At 42.9% G+C, this 17280-nt stretch overlaps 1 protein-coding gene across 1 annotated transcript; it reads left to right on the top strand.

Annotated features, from left to right (window-relative positions):
* Positions 1–67: 67 nt before the first annotated feature.
* LOC144892556 (uncharacterized) lies at positions 68–3581 on the top strand. The gene is made up of 2 exons (XM_078779555.1): positions 68–351; positions 382–3581. The coding sequence occupies exon 2, from the start codon at positions 960–962 to the stop codon at positions 2298–2300; it is 1341 nt and encodes a 446-aa protein (XP_078635681.1). The 5' UTR covers positions 68–351; positions 382–959; the 3' UTR covers positions 2301–3581.
* Positions 3582–17280: the final 13699 nt, after the last annotated feature.

The raw sequence follows: 17280 nt of genomic DNA, 5'->3' as shown, positions 1-17280 counted from the left end.
AGTAATTAGTGGTATGAGTATTAGTTATGAGTAAGTGATTATTTTAGTAAACTTACATGTTTCGCTGTGTTGTGGATCTGCGGACAAGCTAGTTTGATGGGTACCCTGGGGTCTTCGGCGTGTCTATGTGTTTGGCTGTCTGTCACACCGGACTCTTGAATGGGTTTTCATGAGACGAATTTCAGACATAACAGTGAGAATCTATTTTGAGCGAATCACAGTGGGTGAGGAAAACATTGTGTGTGACCAGACACCAGAACTGACCAGAATTGAAATTGGAAGTAGACCAGGTTATTTCTATTATTTGTTTATTCGTGAAAATAAATAAATAATAGGGGGAGGTTAATGGAGGTTAATGGTGGTTTGTTTGTGTTAATGGAGGTTAATGGTGGTTTGTTTGTGTTAATTCTAGTTGAAACTCTCGCTGAAGTAATTTTCGTTTATTTTTATTTTTTTGATTCGATTTGAGAGTTGAGATGATTGATTTTTTATTAATTTTATAATTTTATTTTTATTGATGTTGGAAACAGGTAATGGGATGCTGAGAGAAGGATTGAATTTAATTTGAATTGGACTGGATTAAATGGGATTGAATTTAAAAATTGAATATTGGATAAAATTGGATCCACTTGAAAAAAAAGTGGATTAGGAAATTGGAGAAAAGGTGTTCTATGAAACTATGAATTGAATGAATTGAATCTATGAATTGGAGACCTGTAGACCAGGCGCTCCCAGGAGACTTGTGGACCAGGTGTTCCACCAGAGGAAAAAGACCAGGTGTTCGTGGAGCACTTCACCTGCAAGAACGCCTTGGAACCAAGGTGGAAGGGACCAGTCCAGGTGTTGCTGACTACACCAACGGCAGTCTTTCGCGAGGGCAAGACCTCGTGGATCCACGCCACGCACTGTAAGTTGGCCATACAAGCACCAGACACTACACCACAGCAACCACAGTAAGGATGGGCCTAATCATAGGTACAATACTATTGATAGCGACAGCAGCTAGGGGAAACTCCGATTCCAATAGATGCGAAAACGAAACCCGACACCTCACCGTAACATGGGGACAAAGAGTATCACTACCATGTTTCGAACAGAAAGCCCTGCACACAAATTGGGTGAACATAAATTGGCTAGCACTGTCGGCAGGGCCTGGACGCGTTGGCATGGTACTACAAAAGCAACGAGAGTTCCGGGAAGACGGGCAAGCTAGCATTAAGACCTTGGCCCAACCAGGATACCAATGGGGAACCCCTGATTTTAAGCTACAAACACGCACGCGCCTAGAGAAAGGCATGACTATGCAGGTCCGGTGCAGCGTCTGGACCCCTGGCGCGGCCGGTGGCGAAAAGAACTACATACCATGCATCGAATACATACTCACGCCACAACCCCAGAATAAGGCCCCAAAGAAGGGTGAAAACACATATTGGAAAGTGGCCAGGGAAGTGGCAACAATTCAAAATAGGACACACTGCTGGTCGTGCATGCGCTTTCCCCAAGCAGGCACCACAGGAATACACATGATAGTGCTACCTCTGTCCCTCAATGACCTCTGCTCACAACCTATCGATTCCCCATGTTTAGTCACCACGCTGGAAAGAGAAGGGGTTGACAACGGCAAGAGTTGCAATCGACAATTTAATTATCGCCCGTCAATGATTGCCCATGTGGCCGAGAGGCCTGCCCCCGTCTGGGTCAAACCACAGAAAGGGAAGGTCTGCCTCCAGGGTTCCGGCCACTTGCGTATGGGAGAATCAGAATGCGCCTACACTCTCCCCGGGAAGCTGGGACAAGGGAGCTCGGGGATTACATTACGAATAGTACTGCAAGATAAACGCAACCACAACATAACGGCTATAACATTCTCTAGGGGGGTTAGTAGGATTAATGGGGTGGTAAAGGGACTCCAGTGCTTATCCACCCACCTGGTCCCACCCCATGGGACAATGTTTATATGCGGCGACAAGGCTTACCCCTATTTACCAAATAATTGGGGGGGCACATGTTATCTGGGTTCAGTCCTTCCTGACGTTGAGATACTGGATGAGCTAGACCCAAAGTCCTTGGACAGGCGTTATAAGAGGTCAGTCATGAACGAAGATGGAACCACTAAACTACACGGGAGTCTATGGGAAAAGGTGTTTGGTTTCTTCTTCCCAGGAGCGGGCACAGTCATGGATAGTTTCCGGATAGATAAATTGGCTTTGGCCCTAGAAAAGGTGGCAAACGACACCGCTACGGCTCATGACATACTATTGGATCGATCGGATCGCGCGCGAAAATTCTTATACATTTAGCTGGCTCACTGACTGGTTCCAGGGATGGACGGGCACCATAGTGAAGTGGTTATTGACCGCACTGGCTGTGATAATCGGGGTAGTAATTTGGGGGGCACTAATGAAATCTCTAGTCCTCCTCTGTATGAGAAAGTACTTTACAGGATGGAAAGTGAAGAAGCCGCCGACAACGACTATGGCTCTGACCACAGAGGCCGTCGACCTGAACGGGTCCTTCAACAAGGCAGTTGCGACCAGCGCTCCAGAAAATTGTATTGAATTTTGTGACGACTGTGATACTTGTGTGGATCCCATGTGGGAACTGGCTGCTGCCTGTAACGGTGTATGTGATGACTGTGATACTTGTGCTATAAACCCCTTGCGTGTACTGGCTAACGCTGCTTATGTATTACAAGCTGACAGCTGCACGCCCCCTTTAAACCCAACTATGGATCTGATTGCGACGCTGGGTCTGGCGGTCGAGGGACCCGACGTGGATATCCTAGACCCGCAAGCCGACCAGGCGCCCAAGGGAGACTTTGACATAAAAGGAAGTTCCTCTCTTTGCTTCATATGTATTAAGTTCAAATGCTTCAAGTGAATCGGATTTTTACGCTCTGTACCCTGACCAGGAAATTGAGACACAAGATACTGACAATATTATGTATTCCCCAGAACAGCAGCACGTGAGGGACCTCATGGGCATGATCGTTGATTAACTTCGAAGATCTGCAAGGACTGGGTCTGCAAAGGGTGGGGGGAGCAAGTTCCGCAGGGGAGGTGATGGGCCCTCTGGCGGAGCAGAACCTCATCTGGACCAGACACCTTCGTTGTGGATCCGAAACGTTAATGGACTTTCATGTTCTGAGCCCTCAGGCTCCGAGCACGCACCACACGACACGTTCGCCAAATGCACGGGCGAGGCGCTTTGGGCGCACGATATGCCCTTGGGAGATACCCGCATTACACAATTATTTTTTCAATACCCGCATTACACAATTATTTTTCAATAAAGCCCGATGTGGCACGTTGTCTCTTAAGATACTTTGTCTCGACGAGACAAGAGGAAGGAATGTCAAGTAGTAGATTTGTTATTGCCTAAAGTTCAGTTATAGACGTTGGTTGCTAATGTGTTATGATTTAAATCTGGTTTAAAAATGCTATTTTCATGAAGTTAATAAAGGGTTTTTGCTTCGTTTTAGTTTTGGATGAGGAGAGGCTCGCTGAGGTCATGCTGAACAAATTGTATACGTGTGCTTTTTCAAGGCTAGATAACATAAACCTGTTGTTTTTACCATATGTATTTTGTTTTAATCTCAGCAACGCATAACTCTGTATAAACATGCTTTGGATTACTCATGTACACAAACCCATAAAATATATGGGTTTGTTTGGCTAAGCATACACTCTCCTCTTTGTGAGTTACATTTCTGTTTTCTCGGAGCCCAGAGAAACATTTGGTCCAAATGATAAGGAAGGGCTGACTCCCCCGAATGATAACGGTGGGAGGGACTCTCGCCAGTCGCTTCGTTCTCTCGGAGATTTTCTGATAATCGTATTCGTATATAAGTGAATGAGAATCAATGCGTTTTCAGGAAGGCTTGACGTGGCATGAGACTGGCTCTTGCTATAGATGTCTTGGCCTCCTCCGGATCTGTATAAGTTGGTTTTTAATAAAGCTGCGCCATTCCAGGCTATTGTGGACTTCTTTTGCAAACGAAGAGCTGATTCTTCACATATATATATATATATATATGTATATATATATATATATATATATCTATCTATCTATCTATATGTAAATGTATATATGCATATAAATGTATATATATAAATGTATGTATATATATATATATATATATATATATATATATATATATATATATATATATATATGTATGTGTATATAATATATATGTATATATATATGTATATATATATATATATATATATATATATATATATATATATATATATATATATATATATATATATATACATACATACATACATACATACATACATACATACATACATACATACATACATTTGAGATTAGGTTTCTCACTGGATGTGTAGCTACCTGAATACCTTTGCTGAGGAGATGAAACCAACTGAAAAGGGCACCAGAAATGAAACAATGGCAAAATCAAACCTAGAATAAGGTTATAAAGTTTTAAAATGTTTTAAACTGTTTGGCAATAATTAATTGTAGTTTGATCCAATTCCTTTCAAGAATAATAAAAATTTCTACCTCATTCAACTTTGATCATTCTTCTTTTTTCTCTCCTTTTGTAGCCCTACACATTTAGTGGCTCACAACCTGGTTTCAGGTGAATATCAATTTAAAAAATAGTTTGTTTGAAGGCAGACTGGGGAGATGTATAACAGTCAATGTACAACAGCTACAGTGAAGGTTGATGGTAAATCAATACAAGTTTGGAGCTGAATCTCACCTAAGGGTGTAAATATTTGCATAAAATCGAAGGTACACTGACTGCCAACAGGAACAGACATGTTCTGATCCATAATGCCATTCCATCAGCAACATGTCTCATTGGGTGGGGATTCATTTTCAGTCATGATTATGAATCCAAACAAACAGCCATTATGGTGAAAAACGATGTGAAATGTCTAACATGTTGATGGAAAACTGAAAAGGATACCTTGGCTTTCATAACACCCTGCAATGAACATCATATCGGAGTAATAATACCACATGACAGTAATGCAACAATTACAATACCTCCTTCGACATCGAGTGGAATCTGGTGTTGGCTTAGCGGTTAGGGTGTGGCTTGGGATCCTAGGATCCTGGGTTTGCATCCCGGTCGATCGCTGAATTAACACCAGGGGGGTTGACTCAGTCTGTCATCCTTCTGATGTCGGCAAATTGAGTACCAGTTCACTGATAATTTCCTGTGTTGCGCACACTAACAGTGTTGGTGGTAGGAAGGGCATCCAGTCATAAAACAATGCTTCAAAAAGGGGCCCTATGAAGGCCAACCCCCACTCTGCAGGGAAAAATGGTCTCTGAAGGGAGTCCGTTTGACGTCTGCCGTTGTCACGGCACAAGATAATTTTTCTCCATGTGCGGTGTGGAAAAACCGACAAAATACCATGTGTTATGGTGCTAAATGCTTCCTGAATGCGTTTCAGTTTATCAACAAATACCCTGCGATGCTCTGCACTGCAAGCTTAGCTTTGACGTACCTCCACAGAACATTGTCGCAAGTAGTCAGGTCAGGCCTGTGCGGTGCCACAGAAGTGTTGGCAAAGACCTGCCAATCCAATGGTTGATTGTGGTAATTTCGTACCACACATGATGCGCAGGTCATCATGCCAGAAATAAATATCATGGGCGAGTCCACGTCCAAGTTACAGTTGTGAGGCAATTCTCCAACATAATATGCAGATATGAATGCTCGTTGACCGACACATCAAAAAAGTAAGGACCAATAAGGTGGTGGGCAGATAACGCTGCCCAAATCATAGCATGTGGTGGATGTTCTTTCCCTTCTTCAACATATTGTGGATTACCATCACTCAAAAAGTAAGCATTGCGTTCATCACTAAACATAACCTTTGATCTTTTCGGAATTGCATCGGAGTGCTGCAGAAGTCCGTCACAACCTGTCAACTCGTTTTCATGATCTGCATCTGACAATTCACAAATGACAGTTATTTATATGGTCTTATGTGAAGGTCTTTCATTGTGTGATGTAACGATTAATACGATACACCCAACTCTGCAGAACGTTTCCGTAATGATTTTATTGGAGATCTGAGAACAGATGTTTTCATATTTTGAATTCCCAAATCACAAAGTTTTGGTTGTCCTCTGTATTTGCTGTCAAGTACACTCCCAGTCTGAAATGCCTTTTTTCCACAAAGATTAAGATTTCATTTTGACGGTGCTGGCTTCCGAAATGCTCCTCAAAGTCTTCTTGCACCTGTTTCATGTCTTGTTTGTGTTCTCCTCTGCTTGTACCACATCAGTGCTACCAGCCTATCCTTCACTGTAAATGGCCTGGTGTCTACCATCTTGGTTTAATGCATTATTTGTATTATCTTAAAAGGAATGAGTATAAATACATGTGTTACGGATTCGTCACTTCCGTCGTTGTGGTTTTCATCCACTGTAAGCATTTTTGGTTCCATGTACTATTATTGTTATTGTTTAAGTGAAATGGAAATAACTGTTTTCAAAAGGTGAAAAATTTGTGTTTTAAAAGAAACCGGAAACCGGCTCGGTTGAAACCGGAAGAAGAAGAGGAGGAAGCGAAAAGCGGAGCAAGTGAGGTCGGGGAAGAGAAAAAGCCGAGCTGCTTTGAGGTCTCGAGGAGACGCTGGCGAACGTGGGTCACGAGCGAACTTTGGTTTTCCCGGGAAAGGGATTCCTGCGACAGAGTTGTGATCGCGGTGACAGATAAACCTGCGTGATGGGTTTTGCGGTTGATTCCGAAGAGAATCGTTGTTGGAGAGCAGGTACGCCTCCATTACGGGCCCGCCCGCCATTTCGCCTAGCTCCCGCCATTTCGCATCGCTCCAGCCTTTCCACCTCGCTCCAGCCATTTCACCGCACCCAGCCGTTAGCCTGGTTTGCATGTGTAACGTGGATTTCGAGTGGGAATTTGCGGTCCTCCGTTTGGGAGCCGTTGAACGTTCATACCGGAAGGTGTGATTTCCCAGTCGCCTTTTGGGTGCACCTTTGCACCTCTTTGGCAGTGTTGACTGACAGCCGACCTGGATTCTGGTCTCGATACGACCTTTTCCTTGCAATCACCGGAGCGTGGATCGACTTTGGCTTGGTGCCGGGACAGAGACTTTGGAGAATGTTCTTTTCGCTCGCTTGGAGCACAGTGAGTTATTGAGTAAGAAACTGATCATACCATCATAGGAATGATATAATATTTGTTGTACAATTGATTAATATTGTACTTGTGCTGTTATTCTTGTGTGACATTAATACAATACTTGTTTTTTGGTAACAATTGGTTGGTGTGGTTTCACCATTGGTCATTGACACACAGAATAACACATCTTTCTGCCGTGACTCCTTTCGGGGCTCGGAGGTACACCGTGACCGGGGTTTAGGGAGGAGCACGTAACACATGGTATAAACGAGTACGGCACTCAGTAGAGAGCATACCTCCACCTGGGTGGCCATATCACTCAATGGTGAAGAATCACTTAAAAAATTCTACTAGCTAGATCCGGATCCGGATCTTCTCCAAAATTGAATCTATTCTTCCTTGTCACACACACAACCTGTCTAACAAGTTTTGTCCAAATCCATACATAACTTTTTGAGATATCCTGCTTGTATCGTTTTTGTCGCTATCTCCTGATGGTGAAGAATCACTTATGAATTAAATAATTCTCATGTCTGAATCCATATTCAGATCTTTACCAACATCGAATCGATTCTTCCTTGTCAGACACCCAACAAGTTTCGTCCAAATCCGTCCACAACTTTTTGAGATATCCTGCTATGTATTGTTTTTGGCCCTGTCTCCCAATGGTGAAGAATCACTTAAGTTCTAGTAGCCGGATCCGAATCCGGATCTTCACCAAAATCTAATCATTTCGTCCTTGTCACATACGCTACATCTCTGCCAAATTTGGTCCGAGTCCGTCCACAACTTTTTGAGATATTTTGTTCACAAACAAATGGACAAACAACCAACATACTTGACGGAATCTTTTCCGGCAAATAACAAACAGACAGGGGGTGAAAACATAACCTTCATCCACCTTTGGTGTCGGAGGTAACAACTGTTGTATACGGTAAGCAGCTGGGACTTATGACTCACTCTGTAGAATGAGGGGAAAAAGGCCAATGGTTACTAAATGATGGTCTGAAAACACAGATGGAAAATGACTTGAAGAAAAGACAGTCTTCCATTTTCACATGTACATTGTACATGGACATGTAATTCACATATGATGTGAAGTAAATAAACATACGTAGCAAATTGGAGGCAACGAAAAGCGGGTTGGTAGGAATCAAAAGCGGGTTTTATTTTAATTCATTTATTTTTGCCAAATCTGGTTAAACGTTTTGAATTCAAGAGATTGAAAGTGACACAAAATAGACCAGAATAGTGACATAGTCGTTTATTGACGAGTAATGGTTAGGAGGTTCCAAGTAAGACAATTTTAAACTACGTTGATAACCAACGTTAGCTCTTTCACGAGCCTCGATTCAGTATACAAAAAAAAAAACACGTGATTGTGGTGACAATATATGAAATATATAATGATTGCGGTATGAATGCCCTTTCACTTTTATGATTGGGAAGAGGGGAGGAGAGGACAGAGAGGACAGAGAGTTGGGGTGGGGTGGTTGGGAAGAGCAAAGATAGGAAAGAGTTGGGACGGACGAAGACGTTGAGACATTTGGGGGACTTTCAGTGGGGAGAGAGGTTGATGACTTTCATTTGGGAGAGAGTGGGGAGGCTAAGGAGTTGTGTTGGTGGGTGGGGGGTGGGGGTTTGAAGGATTTGGACCGGAGGGGCGAATGAAGCCTTCAGGTTGGGAGGGGGAGGTTGAGGATTTGGGTTTGGGGTGGGTGAGTGGGGTAGTTGATGACTTGGGGTTAGTGATGGGGGAGGAAAGAGTAGAGGACTTAAAGTCACATTTTACACTGTGCGGATGTTCCATGGGTCCAAGGTAGAAACGGCATGTCCAAGGTAGAGTGATCTGGTCTGAAACCAAACTGATGATCAGAGATGAGGTTGTTGGAGAAAATTAATTATTTTATGTCAACCGCAATAATTGTTTCCATGACCTTGCTGATGATTGGAAGTAAGCTAATTGGTCTGTAGTTGATGGGATTGGTCTGTAGAGTTTTTGCACCTTTTTATGTAATGCTGTGAAGTTAGCTGATTCCCAATCAGATGGAATATGACCTGTCGTAAATGACAGGGTGAAAAGGGCAGAGAGAGGAAGTGCAAGAGCAACAGAGCAGGTTTTTAGGATACGTAATCTGATGCCATCCGGTCCAGTTGTAGTCGGTGTCGAGAGTTAGGGTTTTATGATTAGTGATTTGGCAGCACATTACATATTTGATCTTTTAGATCAAATATCAAAATTAGATGAATGATATTTGATCTTTATGATCCTGTTCATTAATCGAATTGCTTCACTACGCCCCCAGTGGTGTTTATATTAGAGGACATGGAGTGGTCCTCCCAATGGAGGAAGACCCTCTCGTGTTCAGGCCGTCGGTGCTCCTATGTTTGGCAGCGAGTGTCCCGGAAGCATTGACGGAAAGAGTGCCAATCATATGTGTGGGAAAATTGAATGCTCAGTCAGGGGCATCCATATAGCTCAGACGGCAGAGCACTGGTACGGTTTTCCAGCGGCTCTGGGTTCGATTCCTGGTCTGGGCACTAATTTTCCCACATATACCAATTTAAATTTTGATCTGCAGTGCTGACAAAACACTCATTTGAAATTTGATGTTGTCCCACCATAAATTTACCTAAGTGAAAGAGAGCTTTCTTAAGATTTGAATGGCTTAGAAAGCATGGAAGGCTTTTTAAATAAGCAATGTTCTTGAAGACCATTATTAGTCTCCTTTTTAAATAAGCAATGTTCTTGAAGACCATTATTAGTCTCCTTTTTAAATAAGCAATGTTCTTGAAGACCATTATTAGTCTCCTTTTTAAATAAGCAATGTTCTCGAAGACCGTTATTAGTCTCCTTTTTAAATAAGTAATGTTCTCGAAGACCATTATTAATCTCCTTTTTAAATAAGCAATGTTCTTGAAGACCGTTATTAGTCTCCTTTTTAAATAAGTAATGTTCTCGAAGACCATTATTAGTCTCCTTTTTATATAAGCAATGTTCTTGAAGACCGTTATTAGTCTCCTTTTTAAATAAGCAATGTTCTTGAAGACCATTATTAGTCTCATTTTTAAATAAGCAATGTTCTCGAAGACCATTATTAGTCTCCTTTTTAAATAAGCAATGTTCTTGTGTTATGGATTCGACACTTATTATTATTGTTGTTACTATTATTATTTGGGTTCTAAGTATTATGGTTGTTATTGTTTAAAGGAAATGGTTATTGTGGTGAAAAGGTTAAAAAGCACTCTTGGTAAAATGTGGCCGGAAATCCGGATCGTGACCCGGAAGACAAAGGGAGCGAAGAAGAAGAGGCGTGGAAAGAAGTAAAAAGACGATCTTGGTTGAAGCTCCGTACCGAGCGGTCGAGCGTGCAGTGCGAGTGAACTTTGAGTCCCTGAAAGGACGTTTGTGCGATAGGTGACATCGCCGGAGTGCTGTGGAGCCTGCGTAGTCGGGTATCTGCATTGAGGGTCCGGAGTATCCTTGCCTCGAAGCCCGGCTCGAGTGAGAGACGTCCGCCATTTCGCCACATGCGCTGCCTTCAGTGAAAAGGTTTTTGTCGCGTCGGCCGGGCATTATTCCCCGGTGGGTTGCCGGGGACGGCTGTGCAAGAAAGTGGCTTTTGAGGATTATAAGGAGACTCGCTGATTGAACCGCAAAGGGTACGTCGGAGCGCGTCTTTGGGAGGTTTCCCATTCCACCGCTATTGTGCTGGGTGTTGGACCACGTGACCTCTGGGTTGCTTCGATCATCCATGCCTCAATTGATTTTGGATCGGACATTGATCCAACGATCGCTGGAGCGAATCGACTTCGCCTTGGAGGGGTACAGAGACATTGGGGGAGTGCCGTGAGTTTGGGTTTAAGGACTAGATAAGGTGGTACCATCTTAAGATCGTGATTGTAGGGTGAATTGCTATTATTATTATTTGTGTCGTGATTCCTGTGTGATTTGTAATATATTATTGTTTGTTCATAACCCTTGGTGTGGTCTCATTATTGATTTGATTGATTTCAACCAAGGATAACATATCTTTCTACCGGGGACCCTCTCGGTGTTCGGAGGTTTACCGAGACCAGGGGATAGGGGAGGACCCCGTAACACTTGAAGACCATTATTAGTCTCCTTTTTAAATATGCAATGTTCTCGAAGACCATTATTAGTCTCCTTTTTAAATAAGCAATGTTCTCAAAGACCATTATTAGTCTCCTACCCGGAGGGGACTATAGGTTTTCTCTCTGTCTATCTATCTGTCCGTCACTCAGTCTGTCCATCAGTCCATCCCACCTGTGGTGTTCTGCACCTTTTTCCATGCCCTTTAACATGTTCAACTGAAACTTGTTACATTGCTTTATTATGATGAAGTTAGAGAACAAGTTTGAGTTTGAGGGCTTCACCAATCTTTCACGGCGTTATTGCCTTTGTGGACTTAGAAAATATCACGTATTATACATGGGTCAGTTTTGCAACCTTGTCCTTCTTACCCTTTCACATATTGAACTGAAACGTGTAAGGGGACATGTTTTACAAAGCAATTCTCCCTCTTGGTGAATTTCCAGCACACACCTTTACATATAGACTGAGGGAAAAAAGGCCCATGGGTTACTAAATGATGATCTGAAAACAGATGGAAAATGACTTGGAGAAAAAACAGCCTTCCCGAAACAGCCGTTATGTACCATTGGTCAAGTCTTGCAAAGTATAATTGCCCAATGGTGCAACGACCCCACATATACTGAGATTTGTTGGGGGAATGTAACTCCATCCATCTAGCAAACCCAACACAGGAAAGAAATTAGAAAAATCAATGCATATTAGATTCAGGATGAGGTCCTGCTCGATTTGTGTCTCCACCTGGTTTAAAGGTACAATTAAAGTCACCCCAATTCAAACACTGAGATCAACTGACTGAAAGTGGTTGCTTATATAAACAAGCGTTACGCCTAGGTCCCCCGTCGGTGAAGTGATGTGAGTTGACAAAGTTTAAGATGCAGAAAACATGCTATGATATGATATTTCGCTCACAAGGTTCAGACATACATGGAGGTGGCGATATTGGATTTTGACATGGCCACCCAATTTTCAATAGCGTTCTTCCTTATGCCTAGATACACCCACACACCAGATTAGAAGTTGGTACTTCGCTTATTTTTCAAGATATTCCGCTCACAAGGTTCAGACATACATGGCGGCGGCCATCTTGGATTTTGACGTGGCGACACAATTTTCAATAGCGTTCTTCCTTGTGCCGAGATACACCCAAACACCAGATTAGAAGTTGGTGCTTTGCTTATTTTTCAAGATATTACGCTCACAAGGTTCAGACATATATATGGTGGCGGCCATCTTAGATTTTGATGTGGCGACCCAATTTACAACAGCGTTCTTCCTTATGCCGAGATACACCAAAACACAAAATTAGAAGTTGGTACTTCGCTTATTTTTCAAGATATTTCACTCACAAATTTCAGACATATATATGGTGGCGGCCATCTTGGATTTTGACGTGGCGACCCAATTTACAATAGCTTTCTTCCTTATGCCTAGATACACCCACACACCAGATTAGAAGTTGGTACTTCGCTTATTTTTCAATATATGCAGGTTACAAGGTTCAGACATACATGGCATCAGACATACATGGCGGCGGCCATCTTGGATTTTGACGTGGGTTGCACCCACACCAAATTCGAATGCGGTCCTTCGCTTACGCACGCACGCACGCACACACGCACGCCCGCATGCACGCACACACGCACGCACGCACGGACGGACGGACGGATGGACGGACGGATACACGGACGGAGGGGAAAGCCATACTCACCCTTTCGCTCCGCTGAGCGACGGGGGACAAAAAGAAAGCTCTTCATTCTACACTGTCACTAGACATGGACATCAAATAATGTGAAATGGAAATTGTTAAAAATCAGTTCAAGAGAAATTAACCAGCCTTTAACAACCTCCTGGAAGTGGCATGACTCAGGTATAAGTTCAGGTATGAGTAAAAATTCAACACCTGCATAAGAAGACAGATTGTCCTTTAAGTGAAATTCATCCAGTTTCTAATTATATATATTGCAGCCTGAATCATTGAAATTAAATCAGGAAATGACCTTTAATGACCCACATTTCTTTGTCTAAAAGTTTCATTCAAAAAGGAAAAGAACAAGTTGGGGAGCTAAGTTCGAGTGACGTGATGAAGACTGCGACAACTCGGTCACCTCACCATCATCTGATTCTGTCAAATCAGATACAGTGCCACAGGGGTCAGATATATTAGTCTCCGCAGTCACTGTTTGGAATTCAGTTAACTCCAAACATTTGCTAGAATTTTCTACCATGCAATCAACATTGCCCTGGTACCTGCATGCTATCCTCAACAGGAGTTGAACCCTCAGTTTCACACATTTTTGGAGTGACATTCACTACCTTAATAGCTCAATTGAAGAACCAATAATATGATTTAGTGTAGCAGCATAGCAAACCTGTTGTGCATTTTGTGATACAAGCACCAAATTTGGCACAAATGTACATTAATATGTTGCGAACATTTTCAGATATTGGGCCACTTGAAATTCCGTAATTTTTTTTCTTCAAATTTTTTCAAATTTCGTAATTTCAAATTTTTCGGGTGACACCGTCACAATTTCGGTCTTCGAGGCCGGCCGATATAGTGGGGCGGCTTAGCCCAAATATTCAAAAGAATTGTGCATTTTGTGATACAAGCACCAAATTTGGCACAAATGTACATTAATATGTTGCGAACATTGTGTGGTCAGCAATGAAGACGAGAGTCTGAATTACATGTATGCAAAAGACCTTGTGAACCAGTGAAGCAAATACACGGGTAAGCATGAATTAAATCTAGGGCATGATATAATTTCCATGATGTTTACCTCTACACTCAATGGTGGAAGGAGGTAATGTTTTGATCCCAGCTTGTCTGTATGTCTGTTTGTCTGTTAGTCCACAAAATTCCAGACAAAGCTTGTAGTAGTGGTAGTTGTAGTGGTAGTGGTGATAACAGAAATTGTTATATAGAACTGAACTTATATTATTATTATATGCAGAAAATAACTTCATTTCTATATGCCCTGCAGTGGACAGGTTAATTGGTTTATGCACTGAAGGGGTCACCCTGGTGTGCACTGCTGTGTTCTGCCTCACTGAGTTGTTCAGGTATGATGTACTCAGCACAAGCTTCCGGTCGGCCCGGAGGTGGGGGTGCGGGGCCTGTCACGGAACGTCAAAACAAACGGCCTGCCGGGGCCGCCCAAAAGTCGGGCGTGAGGGGCGCGTCCACTAATGGAACGCCTCTCGCTTCCCAGATCGAGGGCCACGTGGTCAGGAGAACCTCGTCCCTTCCGGTCACACTTTGCCTATCGGCCGGCCTCGAAGACCGAAATTGTGACGGTGTCACCCGAAAAATTTGAAATTACGAAATTTGAAAAAATTTGAAAAAAAAAATTACGGAATTTCAAGTGGCCCAATATCTGAAAATGTTCGCAACATATTAATGTACATTTGTGCCAAATTTGGTGCTTGTATCACAAAATGCACAATTCTTTTGAATATTTGGGCTAAGCCGCCCCACTAATTTAGATTCTGCATTAGTAAAGGGGAACCGAAGAGGGCTGAGTCAATTTCATCCTGCTCTGTCTCAGTAGCAAGTGATGGTGGCAGACCATCTATGGGCTTACTCTTCTCTTTACCATCACCATCTACTTCGCCCATCAGATGAACGGTGTTGTACAGTAAGGTTTAGATATGCTTTTTGTTTTCGATGTTTTCTGGTTGTCCGACTGTCCATCCATGCATCCGTGATAGGTTTTTGTTACCTCGATAACTTAGGAACTGCTGAAGGGATGCAAGTAAAACTTTGTACAAGAATATATAACTCGCAAGAGTAACCGGCGTCGCCGGGTAACAATGAATCGCTTCCTGACGGTAATATGATATACGCTATCTGTGTCCATCTTCTAGAGGGAATTTTAAAAATAGATCGCAGGTACAGTGGACTCTGATGCAGTGAAGTAACGCCCTATGCCATGGAAGTTACACTCACAAACTCCTTACGAAGTACCAGGCCCTGCTTATGCAATTTAATAAACCATTTGTGTAAGACAATGACATTATTTTGCTCCTTCAGCTGATAATTTCGTTCAGTTTCAGTAACACATACAGTAAAACACACACACACACACACACACACAAATATTTAAAAAACACACGCACATAGTAACACACACACACACAGTAACACACACACAGTAACACACATTAACACACACACACACACACAGTAACACACAGCAACACACACACAGCAACACACACACACACACACACACAGTAACACACAGTAACACACACACACACACAGTAACATGCACACACAGCAACACACACACATAGTAACAAACACACATAGTAACACACACACACACACACACACACACACACACACACACACACACACACACACACACACACACACACACACACAGTAACAGTGTTTGCAGCCTTACCAATGGAAAGTAACTCCTGCCTTTGTTCGTCTTCGTTCGTGTCACGATTTGTGCACCCGCAAGCAGCACACGACGGCATTTTGCCTTAAAGTAGAGTAACACACACACACACACACACACACACACACACACACACACACACACACAGTAACACACACACACACACACACACACACACACGCACACACACACCAAGACACACACACACACAGTAACACATACACATACACACAGTAACACATACACAGTAATAGTGTTTGCAGCCTTACCAATGGAAAGTAACTCCTGCCTTTGTTCGTCTTCGTTCGTGTCATGATTTGTGCACCCGCAAGCAGCACACGACAGCATTTTGCCTTAATTTACAATAACACACACACACACACACACACACACACAAACACAGTAACACACACACACACACACACACACACACACACACACACACACACACACACACACACACACAGTAACACATGCACACACACACACAGTAACACACACACACAGTAACACATGCACACACACAGTAACACACACACACACACACAAACACACACACACACACAAACACACACACACACACACACACAAGGTAAAACACACACATAGTAACACACACACACACACACACACACACCACTGTATATATATCACCGGCACCGATATCGTATAACAAGATGCTTTTTATCTGACAAGGTTAAATAAATAAAAAATCTAACACCAGAACAAGAATCCCAGCCTCTCTTAAATAAATGTATATATACACTTAGTTATAAAATCGCAAGGTATGGTATATTTCGTCAGATTTAACTGCAGATTTGGACATTATTTATTCTACATTCTACAACATTTAACTCTCTTATCTGTCTCCCTCTTCCAAATCCTGGTGGCGTCTGGTCAAATCTGTTTCTGGTGTTTGTTCCCCCTCCATCCCCTCCCTCACCTCAAATGGCCACACGGCTGACTCCGCACATGAAAAAGCTGAATGCCTCAACTCTGTGTTTGCCTCTAAATCTTGTGTCCCAAACCCATCCCTCTCTGTACCCACCGTACCCAGTCGTACCCAGCTGCTCCTGGACTCTGTGGCCTTTCCTCCTGACAAGGTGGAAAAGTTTCTGTCAACCCTCGACTCGGATTCTGCAACTGGACCTGACGGCATCAGCCCACGGGTCCTAAAATCCTGTTCTTCCGCTCTTTCACTCCCTCTCTCTGTTCTCTTCACCCTCTCTTTTGCTCAAGGTCATCTTCCATCTGCTTGGAAATCTGCCAACATCACCGCTTTGCACAAAAAAGGTGCAAAAACAGATCCCAGCAACTACAGACCAATCAGCCTTCTCCCAATTATCAGCAAAGTCATGGAATCCATCATTGCTTCAGATATGAAATCTTCCCTCTTCTCCAATGGCTTGATCTCTGATCATCAATTTGGTTTCAGACCTGGACACTCTACTCTGGACATGCTGCTTCTGCTTTCTCAACAATGGATGGAGGTCCTCAATGCCAAACAGGAAATTAGAGCAGTCTCCCTTGACATATCACGTGCCTTCGATATGGTCTGGCACCCCGCTCTGCTCACCAAACTCTCCTCTTTTGGTATCCATGGAAATCTCCACGCA

Source organism: Myxine glutinosa, chromosome 1 (genome assembly GCF_964187855.1).
Source record: "Myxine glutinosa chromosome 1, kmMyxGlut1.1, whole genome shotgun sequence".
Taxonomy (NCBI): Eukaryota; Metazoa; Chordata; class Myxini; order Myxiniformes; family Myxinidae; genus Myxine; species Myxine glutinosa.
The sequence above is the reverse complement of the archived record's forward strand: the minus strand, read 5'-3'. Positions and strand labels throughout refer to the sequence as shown.